Here is a 20,012-nt window from a genome sequence, read left to right on the forward strand (position 1 = left end):
GGACTTTTAGCATTTTCAACTTCTAATTTCAAAAAAGTGCTTCTTTCTCATGAAATAGGCATACGTAAGAAAATTAAACTCCGGACAAACTTTTGGTACTCGAAGCAAGTATGACAACGAGAGCTAAAGACAGATATGAAACAGATCGCGCCCTGAACAAGGGTTATTTGTAACAGGATTCTGAACATGTTGCCATGGAGATATCGAGTCCTAGAAAAGACGAAGATGTTTCTCTTGTTGGTGAGGGTAAGTCAACCAAATTCTAAGACTATTTTCTTTCCTCTTCTGTCATTCGTTGGATAATTTTAGTCGGTGTCTTTTATCTGTCTATCTCTAATATCTGACCGTTGCATTATGAACTTTGACCTTTGGCCCCACTCTAATCAATGACGTCAATTTCTGTATCGCCATGCTCTGAGAGAGCTTCCTCGTGAGTTCCACTGCTAGATGTTGAATTCATATGATCCGTTTCCTCATTATTATTCATGAGGGGGCTGGAACAAGAACTACTGCTCGGTGACTCCGCCCCTTCCTTTTCATTCTCCTCGAGTCCAACAATATGAGCAATACAACTTGGCGGATGAGCTCCGGGAGTTTCACCTACGTCACTGAGATCTGGGTTCGGATTTGACTTGTTAGGAAGAGTACTTTCGCGTGTTCCGCCGGAAGAAAGAAGTTCCCGCTCTTTCGAATTTCTCCATTTCATTCTCCGATTTTGAAACCATATTTTCACCTGTTGAAAGAAAAATTAAAAAGAAAAATTAAAGAAAAATTGTGACGCAATATCAAACCTATGATTACATATGCTGAATTTTCTCAGCTTTTGACAATTATGTCGTTTGCCCAATTTTTGTTCGCGTTGTTTTCTCTTTAATAGCTTTTCTTTTCCACTGAACTCGGTACGCCATCATCCTAATCACGTGATCAAAGTTCCGAAGAACGGAAACTCGCTGAGAATGTTTAACTCTATCAGTTCGGGGACATAACGTTATTTTGTTTTTGTTTATGTGCCCAGACGCATCTTCTTCGGTCATTTTTCTTTAAAAAATGTAGATATTTTGTTGTCAACAATGGGACTAAACACAGATATTTAATATACTTTGTTAATCGCGGTCACATATTATGCTGTCAACAAGCCTACATTAAAATTGAAATTCACATGAGGGGTATCCCCAGAGGGGAAGGGAGGGAGAGGGGTATGGGTTATAGTATCCAGAGGGGAAAGGGAGGGCGGGGGGGGGTTATAATATCGTATGGAAGCTTTAAAACGCGATATGTTCTATACATAGTTAACGGAGATTGCCAGTGTGCCGCCCTTTGTAGGAAAGGCGCTCTAAGATGAAAAATAGCTCCACCACTTTTAACTAAAGGGATATGCTCCAGTATCTAGTACCCTCTTTTCCCCACTTATTACGACATTTAATCACAAATTTGTTGTGAAAACAGTGTTCCGAAAAACAGTACTTAAAATTTAAAATCTGTGAACACATTTACCCTTATAATGCTCAATTACCACGCGAGCACATTGATTATATTTGGCAACACAAAGAGATATACCACATACGCAAAACATAATAACATGAAATATATAAACGTGCCAGATACCTAATGTTAATTTGAATGATAACCTTTGACCCCCCCCCCCCCCACCCACCCGCCAAAAAAATAATAATAGATAAAAGAGAATGCCGTTCTTGTTAGAATATCATAGAAATTATCAGAATTATCCTTAATATCAGTTACTTTATAAGAGATAAGATCTGTTTCATAATGATCTGTTTCGAGTTTTATGGCTCTTAACTTTTATGATAAACCTTATCTGATAATCAAACGACACGAGGTGTTAGCAGTCTACTGTTATCGTGAGAGATATCTTCATAGTCGGGTTGTTCCCGGTATACTAGTGCAGCTATATATAATTGGGTCATTTACCAATATATATATTTCCAGCCTTTATATTTCTCAATTATCTCCGCCGTTATTCGTTAAGTGGCATCTCATCATACAATATATTTTTATGAGCTTTTCGCCTCGGGCTATGACATCACAATTGACCCACGTATAATTTGCAATGTGTACACACAGCACAGGTTTGAAATCGTATTTTGCTTTTCTGTTGAGAAGATTTCATAACAAAAAGAATCCATTGTTCATGATTTCCTCGATAGTTCGGTACGCAATGCTTAAAGTTTGATATATATATATATATATATATCTACGCACCTCATTATCATATGAGTTAGACAACTATATTTAAAGGTTGTCAGTATAGGCTATAAATTATAGCACGCTATAATTGCTAGAAGTTTTGAGGTCTCTACTCTCAAAATTTTTCTCAGACATTTCTAAGGAACAGACAAAATGACTGAATGTGCCAGTGAGGAAAATTTCCTCCAATGTTGTAATAAAAACAGTTTAAGAATTTTGACGAAAGGTGACCATATTTGAATATCTAGCATATTTGGGGCCAATACAGCATATCACTAAGGGGAGATACGATACGAAGCAAAAAGCTTTTAATCAGCAACAGAATGGTTTTCCTTCGCATATGTCCTTCACTAATTCCCTCTCTATATATAGATATTTGCGAGCGAAGAAGCATATATATTCATTACACAAACAATGGTTTATTTGAATATTCATTTCTAATTAAGAAATCTTTCTCTTAAAATTTTGGCTTACATCCTCGTCATTTGCATACGAACAATAGTCTTTTGTTGTGGTTATGAGCCAATTTTAGAGATATAACACTCCAATACACATGCATATTAAATAATTGCTTTTTAATGGAATTATAGCAGCTACGGTATATATACATATGAAATTATTTGAGGGTGAGAGCATGGCGGAGTATGTTCTTGGCGAACGTAACAATATTATCAATGGTATCTCCAAATTGCTAGATAAGGCTAAAATGGTCACACTCCTTTAAAGTTTCCAGTTGCACTCTGAATTTCGATATAAAGTCTCTCTCACCTCCAGACGTACCCTCAATTGAAGACCTATTTCACCCCTCCCCTGTAATTTTTGTTTTATCTGGTTAAATATAATAGACATTTAGACCATTAACTGTAAGTTTCTCTGTCAACAAAGTCATAATAAACAGCTCTAAGGAAGATTAGGAAGGCAGATCCATTTTTACTGCTAAATGATTCAAAGATAATGAAAGACACATTTTGTGATCCACTTGACCTAATTTATGATTGATCAAAGTCACGAAGGAAGGTCAGGATTTCTTTAAATTCATAAAATAGCTCTTTACCAGTTTAACAATGTATAACTATTAAAGCAGGTTTTAAGTTGATTTAAAAATATATATATATATATATATATATTAATATATATATATATATATATATATATATATATATATATATATATATATATATATATATATATATATATATATTAATCAAGGGGAGGGGGGGGGGTTAAGTTAACAATATACCAATGACGTAGTGTTATTCATACTGAGATGTATAACAAGTGAAATAATGTAATAAAAGTTGAAAACTAGCTGCAAACTTTGTCAACTTCAAATATTGTTATCTCGAAAAACAAAATTTCCCCAAGGGTCTTAGAATATGATCCTTTTTCATATTTCATCTGGACTATCCTTCTAAATCAGAAAGAACTTCGTTTCAAAGAATCGACTTACCTGAGAATCTTTCAAGCCTAGCTTTGCCGCGAGTTTCTTCCTATCCGGTTTGCTTATGTATTTCTGTTGCTGAAATTTCTTCTCCAATCCTTTTCTCTGAGCGTCTGAGAATACAGCTCTCCTTAGCATACCTCGTCTTGGTTTGCCTCGTGTCGTCCCTGGCCAGGGAAATGTCCCTGGGACGGGGATGACGCTGGACGGAGCGACTAAGGATAAATAAATAAAGAACGAAACACGTAATGTATAATATGGAAAAGAGATATAGACGAAAGCGGTATCTATTGTATAGGCTATATATATATATATATATATATATATATATATATATATATATATATATATGTGTGTGTGTGTGTGTATTTGTAAATATATATTATTATTATTATTATTGTTATTTTTTTTTTATTATTATTATTATTTATTATTATTGTTTTTATTATTTATTATTATTATTATTATTGTTTAAAACTGCGTTTTCAACATATTATATGTGGAACAATCGGTATGCTGGACACAGACCTGTTCATAGTACACATATACCATGGTTACAGCCTTGTTGCGGTCAGTCAATTGATATACAATCTGTACGAACCTCCATATTAATTTTCTGCCATTTGATAGCAATCTCTTGATAATATTGTGCTGAGAATTGTTTTTACAATCAAACAAGAAATACTCACCCGACAGAAATGGATTTCTCGAAAATGACGTAACAGCTGCGGCGGTATATTGTGCAGCGACGGTGTGATGATGATGGTGATGATCGGGGAAAGATCGCGGTGTGGTGATAGATAAAGGCGTTTCGTGACTGCTAAAAGTATTAAAAACACTGGTACACGATGCGCTTGAAGCTGGATGTAAATCTGTGGGAAAAACAAAAGATAATTTAATGAGTCCCTGTGGGTGGATTGGGGAGGGGTTTGGGTGGGGGGTTGGGTTGGGTTGGGGGGGCTTTTGTCACGTGATGCATAAGGGTAAATAGGATAGGATAAGATGTTGGCGTTACGATGCTCCGATATCATTCTGGTTACAGTTTATCATTTATGGACGTGTTTCGATGTTAGCCATGCATGGACTTTGGGCTGGTTTTATAAGTCGGAATAGACACATACATGATGGAGGGTTGTGTTGGTGTAACTGACAATCCGAAAATAAAACTGGACAGGATACTGACGTCACTCATTAACCTGCACACCCTTACACTCACCCACCCCTCCCGCCTCGCCGTACCAATAACTGGAAGGGGATTCGATGAGACAAAGACAGGGCCACACATTCTGTGCTCTGTCCATTGAGCCATCCATTGTTAGCTAGAAAATAAATGCATCACAGTACTATATATGTAAACGCTACAATCCAATTCACCCGTCCAGCGACAAGAAATAGCCCCCCCCCCCCAAAAAAAAAAAAAAAAAAAAAAAAAGATTAAAGAACGTTGCGCTCTCGAAACTGATTTGCCGATCAGCAGTTTTGTTTTGTCATAAAAAATTGCCCAGTAAAAACTTTTCATGTTTAACCCTGTTTTCATACCTCAAACTTTTGTTTGACAACCTAATAAGACGACTAAACGTATCGCCCTAGGTCAAAATTTTTATTTGAAGCCATACCGAACACAAAAGTTAGTTTATGTCTGATTAAAACCTGATCTGTTCGTCTTGTATGAGAAACTGTTCGGTGTTATTTTTGTCTTTGTAATAATACGTCCGAACATTTGTCCCAGATTTTCAGTTACGATCTAAATTCCATATTTTATTACCTTTATATTTCTTCTTCTTACCTGACTTTCATTGAAACGATGTTTCTTTGATATCAACGCAAATGATATCTGAATATTTTTTTGAGCGCGCGAGATCTTAGATTGCGTCAGTTTAACAAGGTGACCGCCGCACGTCTTGACACGTGGCTGACACGCGGCAAGTCCCTGACCACTTATTAGAAATCTCGGACAAACAGGGGAAGGCCAGGTTTTAACCTCTTTACGTTCGTACTTAATATATTAAAATACCCCACATTTGTCCAAATTATGATCCAGTTTCGACAAAATATTAGCTTCTCATTTTTCATGTTCGGTTGTGAGCGCAATTTGTCTTATTATACTTTGGGGAGAAATTAAAGAACTGGGTAGTTGTCATTTTACCTCGTAATCGTGTAAATGAGAGGTTTGACGTGTGCATGATATAGTTCTGTGAGTTTTATAAAAACCACTATCGTTTGACGAGACGTGATTGGTCGATTAAAATCACCTAATTAATACGTAGTAGAAACCCTTTTGATAACTCGCGCGACGCTTCGTCTTACAACAAAACCACGAATTAATTGAAGTTTAATCTGAGAAGAAGCTCTAACGGATTAATATTATATATTGTGGACTGGTTCCTCATGATAATGTGACATTAATTGTATTAGCCTTCCATTGCCGTTAAGGCAAAACGTGTCGTTACAATTGAAACCATGGTTACTAAAAGTTGGTATAAATATGCAAAACAATGAATAATACAAAGCAAGATTTTTTTTTCTCTCTCTCTGCTCGGTGGGCGTCCCAAGGTCGTCATTAATCATACCGACGCAAATAGCTCGACACACAATGAAGCTCACTGCAACTTTGTAAACAGTCGGGCGATTAACAATGATTTAGAATGTCTTTAACGCGGGCCTATACTATATACGCACGTGTAATAAAGGCAGCAGATCAATACATTGAAGGCAAGATTATAACATTTTTCGATGGTGAACAGCTTTGATATTCATGATTCCGGCCAAAATAAAAGGGGGGGGGGCGGGAGTAGAAGATAAGGATCAAAATGTAGTAGGTCTGTAGACAAATGTGTTCTATACATGTTACCATTATGTTCACCATGGTAACCATCCAATGCTTTGTGAACAATCGCACCTGGTGATGTATTTGTTTTTCTGTATACCACATGCAAGTTCAATGCAGTTTTTTCCCCCCTTGTTTCTAATCTGGCTTTCGCGGCTTACGTGTTAACGGTAAAACAACAATTATATAATCATAAATTTCGCTGAAATGCCTGCGTATATATGTATGTATGTGTCCTTTGGATGAGAGAGTATATATAGAAAGGCCGATTGGACATAATAGAAGGCGGGGTGAATCACCGAACTAGGTTGTTTTCTTCCCTTTTTTTATCTCTGTAGGCGACTTATAAATGTTTTGTATTCAATGAATGGTAACCATTTTCAACCACCTGGCCGTGTATTGAATACCACATAATATGACAATATTTTTTGTCTTATTACAACAACTAATTGAAGTAAAGAAAATATTCACACTTTTTTATCAATGAAAAGAAATACAATTTCTATAATAAATTTGTAATAAAGACATGTGCGAACGTTATATGAAAAATAAAAATGCCATCATATATGGCTATATATGAAGAAAGGTGAATGACTTGTAGTTGTATATACTTTATGGTTGGTTGGGGTGGGGGAGGGGGTGGGGAGGGTGATTCGTTTTTCATAGTAAATTTACATATGAAAAATATTTAGTTTTTGTATTTTTATATTTAGTTCGAAGGTTCTGTAGCATATGTATCTATTCAATTGATGTGAACTATTTTGCTTCTTTAAACATTCAACTTCGTAAATAGGTTTTCTATATATATTTTTTCACATTACGGGATTTAGTTGAAATTTGTTTGAAACTTTAAGAAACTTTTACATATTCATAGAAATATATGAACAGTTAAGCAAATACTAGTCTATATAAATTAGGTCTTATTAGTAAAAAAAAAAGAGGTTAAATATCGGTTAATTTTCTTTACTTTTTCATAATTTAAACCCTTCTGCCATTGTCATTTAATTTGATTGTTTTCATAGATGGTCATTGGTATATTAATTTTATAGTCAAAGACTAGTATACAATATATTATATCCATATATTTGTCATATAAATAAAAAAGAATCATTTACTCTAATGTCGATTGAAATCGTTCAATCTATAGCATATGGGTCTGACGTGTTCTAAATTTAAATGTCAAATTCCTTGATTCGATTTTATTCAAATACCCAAATGAAAACAACAATAATAATAACATCATAATTATATTACAAATTGATTCAAATGGCTCGATAAATTAATCATACATATTCATGTTACAAATTTACATAAATAACCATTCATCATTGGTATTTGTGTTATGACATGTTTATTCATAGTGAAAAGATACAGGCCAAGGTTTTAACGCGATGTTAAAAGTAAAGAATCTTTTTATTTCTTTCGTAAATAGTGTACAAACTGACTTTAACTTTTTCTGTGGCAACTATAAGACAAAAAGAAAATTTAAATAGTTGATTGGAATCATTTAGCTAACACGAAAGTCCAAATATTAATTTCTGCGTTTATTTATTTGTATAATTTTAGGCATATCGATCACTAAATATTCATGGACTGTCAGAATTGTTGCTCTGATTTCCTATTAAATTAAACATACAATTTTATTATTATTAAAAACACTCTCTCTTTCATGTCGTATCAGTAAATTAATTGTAATATGAAAAATCAAATTGAGTGATAATCATACTTCTTATAAACAATCTAAACAAAAATCATATTTTTTTTTATTATATATACCGTTTTATTCATTTTTTTTAATATTCTTGTTGGTACTTGTAAGTAATAAATAGTGATAATTAACAAAAAAATAACCACGATTTTATTATTTTAAAAATAGGCTATATTTGTCAACAAAACATTTTCGTTTCGTTTGAAGTGTTTTTTTGCTGTTGTTTGGACATTATAAGAGTTATATAATATTTCAATTTTATATTAATATACAGACCGTATCACCTTAAATATGGAATAACCTGCCCCGCCTGTTATAGCTAAAGTTCGATATTTGCGTTAATTTGATGCTTATTATTATAAATTATTTAATCTCGTTAACGATTTCAAGACAACTATATCATTTGTCCTTTCTTTATAACAACAAAAAGACCAAACCGAAAAATCAATCTGATTGTGAACTCAAACACGATTATTCTACATAGCCTCTTAGGTTAGACTTGTAATTTTTTTTATATATTAATAATGATATTTTATTAATTTATTTTATATAATGAAGGTAGTCTCTTTCAAAAAATGGAGAGTGATAAATCCAGCAGCCATTTATAATTATGGAAAAAATATGGTTTAATTTATTTCACAACTAAAACGTCAACTTTGTGTCACTCTAAGTAGGAATTTTTACATTTATTTTGGATAAGTTTTGAATTTTGATGCTGTGTTATATGAAAATACCATAACATTACAGTTCATTGGAAAGATTAAGTATATTATATTTAAGGTAATCAAGAAACTTATGACATTGATTTTTTTTGTTGAAAAAATTTAGATTTCTTTTACCTTGTTATTAATACTATTGTCTGGGCGACCAAATTCTTAGAATGGATTAAAATCATGAACTTTTCGCAAATTAACGTTCATTTGTTGAAATTTTTTCTACAAGATCGTCTCTAAATATGATGTAGAGGAATTTTACTTTTCGTATTGATAAACTTGCGGTTTGGTTGGCTTCCCTAAAATTGGTTTGGTGACCAGATGCAATTTATTATTGAGTTTTTTTTATGTTAAAAGATAATATTTTGTAAATTTAATTTTCAAGGAAATAAGTTTTACATACCTTTGACTTTGATGTCATCTGTCTTTGCCAAAATATTGTGAATTCCAAATTTCAAATTGTCCGCATTATGAGCATGCTCGTTCGGAGATTCTCGGCTATTCGGACTTCGTTCGGCTGCTCGTACCTCATTGTCTCTGTCTTCGTCGTGTTGTCGTATGCAGTGGCACGTAGAACACGAGGAAGGGTGTCGTGGGATCGGTTTATGGACGGGCGTCGATTCCGAGGCAAGAATATCCTTTATACTGAACGCGGGCACCACTGGAGGGACGCGGGGTGGTGAGGGATGGGAACGACCCCGCAGGTCGACTAGTCCACGGTGCAACTCCGCTAGAGAGGGTTGGCATGGAAACTGGTGCCGAAACACCAGACTGTGCAGATGAGGCAACTTGTCGGTATCATTCGTGCCGTGTCGGTACATATTCGGGAACAAATGCGGTAACGAACGAGGGGGTAATAATCCACTCATTTTCTTCCCAAATTCGATTCCTCTAGTGTGAGAGATTTGCCCAACTGTATCCAAGGCTGTCATCCCGTACATTCGCGAGAAATGTATTCTCCAATACTAATCTGACGTAGATTACCGGATAAACGGAGTCGGGGCAAGGAAGAGGAAGAAGATAAAAAAAAATCACTCCAGCGCAGAACTTTTCCTCTATTTCTCCTCCCGTGATTTTCTTCAACCTTTTCTTTTAGAGAGTAAAACAAACTTCTGCAAAAAAAAGTCACGCGAATTCCCTTGAGCCGCGACTCCCTATCTGTGTTAAGTGCAAAACTGGTTTCTATAGCTACCTGTGACTGACGTTCACTATCCGACCAATACGGATGAGGCCACGCCTCCGTAGTATCGCTTCAGCCAATTACAAAATACCTGATCTAAAAGTAGGCGGCTCGATTTGTGGGATAATAGTTGAAGAGAACGTGCGCAAAGCTACTCAACTTGACAGTCAGAGGAACTTTTATCGCTTCTTGAAATCAATGTTGTTTATAACAATCTAAGCAATAATCCATGAAGGTGAGACCTACTGGTGTTTGACAAAAAGCAAGAGAGAGATAAGGAGAGAGGTGGAGAGAGAGAGAAAAGATGGAACAGATTTGGCTTTCAATCTATAATATCATTTATAAAGGCGTATAAAAACTAATATAAGAGGTATAGAATACAGACCTGTGATATAGCGTAACAAAAGCCTGTCTGTATGCTTACCGCAGGTTGATAGCATAGCGCTCAAGAGAGGAGTCATCTTGCGGTGGTAAATGTTAGCCAATCAAATCACATGAACGATTTATTGCGCTAGTGATCTTGCACCAAACGAGGCATTTGATTGGTTAAATGATCGCTTCGATCTTTAATTACAGAAATGATTGGAGATTTACGATTATCAGTTGTGATTAATGGAAATTATTTGCCGTTAGAAAGAAAGTGAAAATGGAGAGAGTTTTGGAATATTCAAATTCGAGGGAGAAAAGCTGCGTATGGGGTGGATGGGTGTATGCGTATTGATTTCCTCAGACAGAAAGACATCTTAAAAACCTACCGCGTAAGCAACGACGTATTTGTGTATGGAAGGCCCCCCATTTCCCCTACCCCTGCTTATCCTCAAAGCACAAAGTAGTCTAAAGATGAAGGTCTTCGAAAAGGAAGAAATATGAGAGTCTTAAGCAAAATAAAGAATAAGACACCGATACACGATTTGGTTGTTGGTAAATAAACAACAGAATAAATATCAAAAATTCTTTCTTGATAAGTACACTGATAATAGTTAGACGAGATAACTTAATTATCAGTCTAATTGAAACAGAAAATTTGTAAAACAAGAAAAGTAATTATAATTGCTACTTGTTTTTAGTTTCTTTTCTTTATGTGATATTTCTTAAAATGAGAACTTAAACTACATACTCCAATATTGTAAGGCATGTAACATTAAAATAAGAATTAAACTTCCATAAGAATTATTTAAATTCACTAAAACAAAATAGTTAAAATAGGTAAAAGTAGATACCGCTCTCTTGACCCCGCCCCCCCCCCCCCCTCGACAACGGTGTTGACTGCGTTGACCCAGTTTTATTATTAAAAAAGCGTAACTTTTAGTGAATGAATGAATGTATACATGCATGATGAACGAATGAACGAACGAACGAACGAACGAACGAACGAACGAACGAACGAACGAACGAACGAACGAACGAACGAACGAACGAACGAACGAACGAACGAACGAACGAACGAACGAACGAACGAACGAACGAACGAACGAACGAACGAACGAACGAACGAACGAACGAACGAACGAACGAACGAACGAACGAACGAACGAACGAACGAACGAACGAACGAACGAACGAACGAACGAACGAACGAACGAACGAACGAACGAACGAACGAACGAACGAACGAACGAACGAACGAACGAACGAACGAACGAACGAACGAACGAACGAACGAACGAACGAACGAACGAACGAACGAACGAACGAACGAACGAACGAACGAACGAACGAACGAACGAACGAACGAACGAACGAACGAACGAACGAACGAACGAACGAACGAACGAACGAACGAACGAACGAACGAACGAACGAACGAACGAACGAACGAACGAACGAACGAACGAACGAACGAACGAACGAACGAACGAATGAATGAATACACAAAAACTCTGTCGACGTTTTGAAAAGATTTTCTTAGTCGTAACGTTCAAGTCTGTTCCCCTCATATTGGGACAGTGAGATATCTATTATATAGTCTTGTTTATTCTTTGAAAGCAATGACTTTTAGTCCAAAATGTTAGCATTTAAAAGCTTCTCAAAAGCACTTTATCTAGGAATTTGACCCTCCAAATTATTCCGAGATATTAAGGACTGTTTACATATGGAAATGTTATTTTCAGGTACATGACTGTATACTCTGAATAATCTTTATAGCTGTTACTTTATAAATCCTGGCATTTTTATATTTTTTTTTATTATAATTACCGAAATGATACGCAACATTATTATGAGTGATGTAATAATTAGTAAGTGAATAAGCATTTCTTTACTCAGTTAGGACAATTGTTTTCGTTCGGTGCCCTCAAATAATTGTGAAATTGCCTCAATATTCCTCAATTTCTAAGCACTAACACTTTAAAATAAACATGTTGCTTGTATTGACATCAACGCGGCTTACATATGGAGCGTTCAGAGACTGAACGACCAAATTCGAAGTTTCTGTCTGTTGTTGAGCAAAAACGCCCTCTATTTTGTTAGTATTTGGAAACACGTCGATTTGTTTCCGCAAACCAAAATTGACAATCCAGTTTTCTTTCTTAAACCATTTCTTGGGATATTTTAATTCCTTTTGAATGATTTTGCAAGTAACGTTTCTTTTAACACTGCACGTACTTTTTTTAAAATAAAATCATGGCACTTTTTTTATATAAAAATTTACTTTCCATCAAGGTTCTATATGGTTTGACTGAAAAGATCGCTCTTACGAAATCGGGCCCCAAAAACATTTGGGCAATATTTCTCAGTCCCAAAAAAATTGTCTCTTTTCTTTCATTCGATTCATACAAATTGTTAAACGCAATTTTACAACAAGAAAAGTAACAGGACATTACTATGAAGTAATTAAATCTCGCCTTTCAAGGAAATCCTTGCCGAAAATATAGCCTCTTATACCGTATACACCGTGCAGATTGTAAGGCGAATATTTCTCGCATTTTGGCGCCATTTAGTCCACCGTCATGTGTCGTCTGCTACTTCTCCTATTGGGCATAATCTAATTACCTTGATTTTTTCTACTTTTGTGAACTTTACAGCAAATGTCATGTGACAAGAATATTCCTTCAAAATCAGTCCTTTTTCTTTAAAAAAAAAAAAGTCAATTCCAAAAAGTAGATCAACTAAGTATAATGATGGAAATAAGATGATTTTTTTTTAAAATTTGTATTATTGATTTTATTATTGATTTATTTTTGTTTTCGATAATGTGGAATAACTCCAGTACAGTAGCCCTATGCACAGTGATATCCGCCATATTGTTTAATAAAACTTTTATGACAAATCGAGTAAGTATGAATTGGCTTAAGATTTAATTATTGTGCGATTTTTTTTCCTCACTTTTCGCAATTCTGCCGCGATTTTGTATATAATTGATGTATTTTAAAGATATTACAATTAAGATAATATACTTATTTAATTTCCATCAGAACTGGCGGCAGACGGAATTAGCCCTGCTATATGAAACATGATTTTTTTTTTCCTTTTAGAAATTTCTCACGAAATGATTCTGTTTTAGAAGTTCACTTCAGCGTATATTAATAATGTTTCAGTCTTCTTATAGGCTAATCTTTTTTTTTTTCGGTCAAGACTAAAAAATATGTTTATATATAGATATTATATATAAATTAAACATATATATTAAAATTGACAATTTCACCCAATTTTGGTGATAATCCCTCTAGGCTCGTCTGTTAGGCTGTCTGCACGATACACAGCGGGATACGAGCTACATAATACCCTTACTTTATTATTTAAGTCACAATTGAACGTAGCTTACTACGTCACAGGAGGTGTCACAAGATCATATACGGTGATTAAGATTAAATATTTGGTGGGACGTTAAAATATGATAATCATTTCAGGAACATATTTTGATCACATTAATTCTTCTGCTTCTCATTTGTTATGAAAGAAATGAAGTATAATAAACGATGGTTTTTAAAAAAAAAAAAATTTTATATAAAGAATATATATATATCACGTGACACATCATACATTAACGTCATTAATTTTTATCCCCATAATGAGGTGTAAGTTATCAAATACGAAAGTAGTTAATAAGAAGAAAATAAAAGAACAGAAGAAGACGTCTGGTTATAAGATTTTTAAATCTTAAGCAGCTTATTTATACATATTTAATCGGTATTTTGAAATATTTGGATTAATCAAATTAGGGCATTATAATCTTTTAAGCCTATTTAAAGAGATTAGATATATAGATCAAACGTATCTGCTGATACAGCCGACATATTTTTTTTCTCGCACCAGAAGAAATGTAAGCAGCCAGTAATGAAGGCCTATACAAGTATAGCTCTGACAAACTTGCGGCCCATACTTCCGTCTACAGGACTAATATTAAAATCGGCTTTAGCGAAATGAAAATTTGTTCCCCTTTATCCATTCAGGACACCTTATAAAAGAAGAACTTTTGTGGCTTGCTCTACAATTACCTCAGTTTGTTCTTTGACGAGAACATACCCTAATAACTAAATAGTGAAGAGGGATATCCTAATAACTAGCCTAGCTATAGTGAATGGGGATACCCTAATAATTTGCTAGTGCAGGGGTACTGTAATAACTAGCTAGCGAATGGGTACCCTAGTAACAAGCTAGTGAATGGGTACCCTAATAACTAGCCAGTGAATGGGTACCCTAATAACTAGCTAGTGAGGGGGGATATCCTCATAACTAGCCAGTGAAGGGGATACCCTAATAACTAGTCAGTGAAGGGGTACCCATATAACTAGCTTGTGAATGGGATATCCTAATAACTAGCTAGTGAAGGGGGGGGGTACCATATTAACTAACTAGTGAATGGGTACCCTAATAACTAGCTAGGAGGGGATATTCTAATGACTAGCCAGTGAAGGGTGATACCTTAATAACTAGCTAATGAATGGGGTTTACCCTAATAACTAGCTAGTGAATGGGGTACCCTAATAACTAGCCAGTGAATGGGTACCCTAATAACTAGCAAGGAGGGGGATATCCTAATAACTAGCCAGTGGATGGGTACCATAATAACTAGCTAGTGAATGGGTACCCTAATAACTAGCTAGTGAATGGGTACCCTAATAATTAGCTAGGAAGGGGATAACCTAATAACTAGCTATTGAGGAGGGTAGGGTGGTCATCGCTTAAACTCAATAACGCCAAACAATTTCTTACAAAATTTGGTGCATTTGTTTATTCCTTAGTTTATTTATAACTGTATTCTTATACAAGTTCGATTATCATAATATTTCGATTATCATTATAAAATCCTCAAAATCCCTTCCCTTCCACTTTCTGGGTTGAATCGATTGAAACTTGGGCGTGATCATGGTTACACAGTATGTATAGGTACTGTGGCTTCTAACTGGCGCCGCCCCTCCCCACCCCCCCCCCCCTCTTGGTAGCTAAGAAATGACTATATAGGGATCGCCACCAACTAAGGACTGTATAGCTAAGTTGGTAGAGCGATGGGCTGGTAACCCGATGATAACTGGTTCGAATCCCATTCTGGCCATTAAAATCCTTTTAATGCTCTTTTCTATAAATTATGAAATTGGTATAGATTTTTAATCAGATATGACAAGTTTTCAACCCATCGTGTCTTGTTGGACATACCGTGTGTCTTGCGTCTTGTAGGCAAGCAGCTCCTCCCTTACCCACCCCTTCGCCAATTACGTATTCCGTCCCTTGTCTACCTGTTCTCTTACGCGCCTGCGTAATTTTTTTCCCTAGGACGAATAAGGGCATCGGCTAATCAAATCCCTGGATTCCAAACATGTGATGCTGTTTCAAAAAACATGTTCTGAATCTTTTTTCCTAGTTTTGACCCCAGATTATGAACGACAATCCTTCATTTTCACAGAATCTGCATCCCTAACCCACTTTCTAAACCTATAACTCTGATTTCAAACGAATTTGTAAATTCCTGAAAAACCTGAAACCCTTATCCGTCCTGGGAATAAAAATTAGGCTACCCGCCTCACCATCTCATCGCCTCATCAGATCAGTTGTTGCAAAATTTCGATGTTGGGTCGCGGGTAGACTACGTATAACATTCCGTGTTTTAACCTGCTTCAATTTTTAGAAGTTTCTTCAAGAATTTTCTTAAAGTTTCTACCCCTCCATATTGTTAACGGACAGAATGTGGCAATTTAAATCCATCAAAAATCCCGTCACAGTGGTTAGGAGTTTTATGAAAAGGAGATATCAAAACTGCATGAACGAAGTTAGAACAAAGTCGTTTTAATTTCCTCTTTGCGTGAACTTTTCATCTAAAGATTTTACTTTTCAATTTCAACACAAATCATTTATTTTTCATGTATATTCAAAATAAAAATTTTCCCTTCAAAAAAGAGAAGATTTTCCGAAGAAATTAAAGAATTATGTCCTCAATGTTACCCCCAAATATACGAAAAAGTTAATCAAAGAAAACTAATGGTCACATTTAAAGGAGCATTTTCGTTTCATCTTCAAGGGAGTTTTGCCCACACTGAGATAACTACATGCATGTCTAATATGTAAACCGCATCAGTGTGTGGAAATAATTTGGAGGGACATCACCTCCGCCTCAATGTGTGGGGATAATTTAGAGGGTCACGACCTCAGTATGTGGACTAATGATCTTTAGGAAAGTACTTTTGAAAAACTTTCAGCAATTTTCGTCTTTAAAAAATTGGAGGGAATATTTGTAGACTAAGAGATGGTTATGATATAGCCATAAATTAAACGATAGTCTAAGAGAATATACAGTTATAATTTTTGGTCTGTGCAAGTAATTTTTTAAACTAACAATTTGTAAGATCCATGACGTAATCTCGACAAAATTCCTCTGATTGGATAAAAAAAAAAACCGATGGTTATATTATTTGCATAAATGACAACGATGTGCACAGTCTTGTTATAAACCCCTGAGTCGCAATTTTAAGATTCTGTGTTGCTCGAAAAATCCGAAACAGCTGTATGGCAGGTAAAATGACGCCATATATTTAAGTTAATAGTAAAAAATTCATAAAAAAAAAGAAAGAATATTAAACTTGTGAAATAAAGCGCTTTAATACAACTACTAGTTTCATATAGCTAGTTCCGTTATTGACATGTATCGTATTAAAATTAGCTCATTTTATTTCGGATGAGTGTATTGCGCAACAATATGTGAAATTATATATATAACCTTCTACAAAACCTGCTTTTGACTAACTTTCAAATTAAAATGACTGTATTGATTGGACCTGCAATTAAAAAGCTGTGTTGACCAGGTATAATTCATAAAACTTAAACAGTGGTTATGATTTATAGAGAAGGGGGGGGGGGTTGTGGTGGGTCGTTAGAGGTTGGGTAAAAGTTTGGGGAGTCAATAAAAACCAAACAATGTATATATTTATCACCGGGAGATTTTGTTTATATATTACAAGCTTACCACCGTCTTTTTCGTTGTTAATATGTACCATACCATATTATACAAAATCTGTTTGCTATATAAAATTAAGCAGTGGTTTTAATTGTAGAAGAATGCATATGAGGGAAGGAGGAGGGAGGGGGGGGGGGGGTCATGTCTTCATCAATGGAAAGGAATGATAAGTAAAGACAAATTGATGTGTTGTCGATATATGACATCAACTTAATTGGATACATTCCGAAAGTACCACAGAACAAGCTAAGGAGACGTGGGTTTTTTTGTTCATTTTATTTGCTCAGTTTAATATAACTTTTAATTATGAAACTTCATTTATAGATTGAATTCCGACATGTTATTCAGTATTGAAAACTATAGACTTGCAATGCTCATGGGCATATCAAGCTAAAATATTTAATCATTAATAAAACATTGTCACATATTTTGCTGGTTGAGCGTCATAAATATGGTTAAAACTTGATTTAACCGAATTCTATAGTCCAGTTAATCTCGTTAGTCTTGCGCGAAATTGACCGAGTTAGCCTTGACAACTGGAGGGCCAATATGTGTCACATAACCGTGGGAGTAGGTGACGAGGAGGGTGGGGAATGGGGGGGGGGGGTTGGGGTACGATGGGATGGCCTCTCCAATAATAAAAAGTGGAACTTTTGTTCAGCCTGTTTTGAGGTACTATGTTCTTGGAGGTGTCATGTCGGGACATGTTTTTACATTAGGAGAACCTTCGTACACCTCACCCACACCCTAACCAACCACACATAGCCCCACCTCAATGAATTTCTACTGCTATGAACGTAACTATGTCCATGCATATGAACGAGTACATATAAATGACATCGGTTTTGCGCAGACGCGCATAGAAGGCGCTTAGAAGCGCTAAATTGTTTTATATTGACACTAGTATTTTTCTAAAGAAAAACGTTAGCACTTTATTGCAAAAGCCAAGAACAGTTCACGACAGTTATTCATACAACCCCAACTTAATTTGCATATACAAGTTGGGTCTACAGTTGTTATTCTTCTCACGTGATTTCAACTAATTCTATTTGAGTGCATGAGTTTTGGAGAAAAATAAATATATTATAGCTTTGGTTAAAATGCAGTGCCCTTTATTTGAGCAAAGGAGAGAGGGGTGGGGGGGGGGGTGGGGGAAGGGAAAGTGCGCTTGAAGTTATGAACCAATAATATCGAAACTCACCCAGCTGTTTTAAGATTTAAATATCGATGCAGGTGAAAACAACTACACCGCAATCAGTAATTTATAATATAACCACCCAACTTAGATTACAACACACATTTACAAATAAAATAAAAGTTTACTCATTTAACCTTGACAAAAAATATATCGCTTTTGTAAAATAAAACCTCCACGTATACCGCACAAGTAAAAAATCAAGCCCTATATATGATAGTTTGATTAAGGTATTCAACATGTAATTACTGCTAACGACCCATAATTATCTATCTATATCCCCTAATTCGTTTTTAAATATTTTTCTCCTTACCGGTGGCTAATTAATTAAAAATCGAACAGCTCCCTTGCAACCAGTTCGACAAAAGCTCACTTTTTTTTTTATCCTTAAATCTCCCACGAGTTCATCACCAACAATGTCGTTTGTTGAATAAATTAAGAAATGATGACCTTGACAAGAGGGGTTTTTTTTCGCCTTCTTCTCCCGAGTATCTTGTACCGTACCAGACGGATGAGGGTATCTAGTTAGGTTCTGCTGATCTCTCGCCCGTTGATGTCCCTTGTTTGAATCTTCCGTCACCCGAAGAGCCCCCCAGGCGGAATTCTTTAGGGCGGAACGTGGATAAAGAAAAGAATACGCCCGGTTTTTTAAACCTGTTAAAAAATGATCAAATTTAGTTTTTCTATAGAAAGTTGATGTAGTGGGAAACGTAATAAATGGGATACTAAAATAGAAAAAAATGATCCTCTTTTCTTAATAGTCTTATAGTTTCTTCGATAGATAAGCCACCCGCTGTCGGCGAGGTTCCAGAATTGATAATTAGGGAGGAGAAAAAAAATGCAAAATATTGGACAAAAGGAGAAGCTAATTTCATTATTGGGGGGATAATACACTGCGATGGAAAGATCATCATTTCTGTGTAAAGCATTCGTTCACGGCAGTAAATGAAACCAATTCTAACCTCGGTAATCTGGTTTGAATTTGGATGGTATAGAGGAGACCATTAACAAGGGGATGGGGGAGGGGAGAGGAGGGGGAGAGGGACAGGGACAAGGGGTGGAGATTGTTATTATTTTTGACGGTCTATTCCACATCAGCTTTTGTAAAATCACAGCCGAATTGACGAATTTAAATTTGAGGTTTTCGGACAATTATACTATGGACGTTGTGACGTAATGTTATGTTATTCCTCTATGTCACCGGAAGTGTTACACTGCTCTCTAAATATGTGTCAGCCTCAAAACTGACGACAACCAACTAGCAGACTTCTTAGTTACGATTTGCGAATTTTCTGTGACGTCATTTAATAAATAATACTGAGATAATGAATGTTTTACCAAATGGTGATTTTT

The 20,012-nt window shown here is 35.4% G+C and overlaps 1 protein-coding gene across 1 annotated transcript; it reads right to left on the bottom strand.

Moving 5' to 3' along the window:
- Positions 1-239: 239 nt before the first annotated feature.
- On the bottom strand, positions 240-10,006 carry LOC139969431 (uncharacterized). The gene is made up of 4 exons (XM_071974377.1): positions 9,301-10,006; positions 4,339-4,521; positions 3,659-3,864; positions 240-733 (listed from the first exon to the last, which is right to left on the bottom strand). The coding sequence occupies exons 1-4, from the start codon at positions 9,836-9,838 to the stop codon at positions 380-382; spliced, it is 1,281 nt and encodes a 426-aa protein (XP_071830478.1). The 5' UTR covers positions 9,839-10,006; the 3' UTR covers positions 240-379.
- Positions 10,007-20,012: the final 10,006 nt, after the last annotated feature.

Source organism: Apostichopus japonicus, chromosome 7 (assembly GCF_037975245.1).
Source record: "Apostichopus japonicus isolate 1M-3 chromosome 7, ASM3797524v1, whole genome shotgun sequence".
NCBI lineage: Eukaryota > Metazoa > Echinodermata > Holothuroidea > Aspidochirotida > Stichopodidae > Apostichopus > Apostichopus japonicus.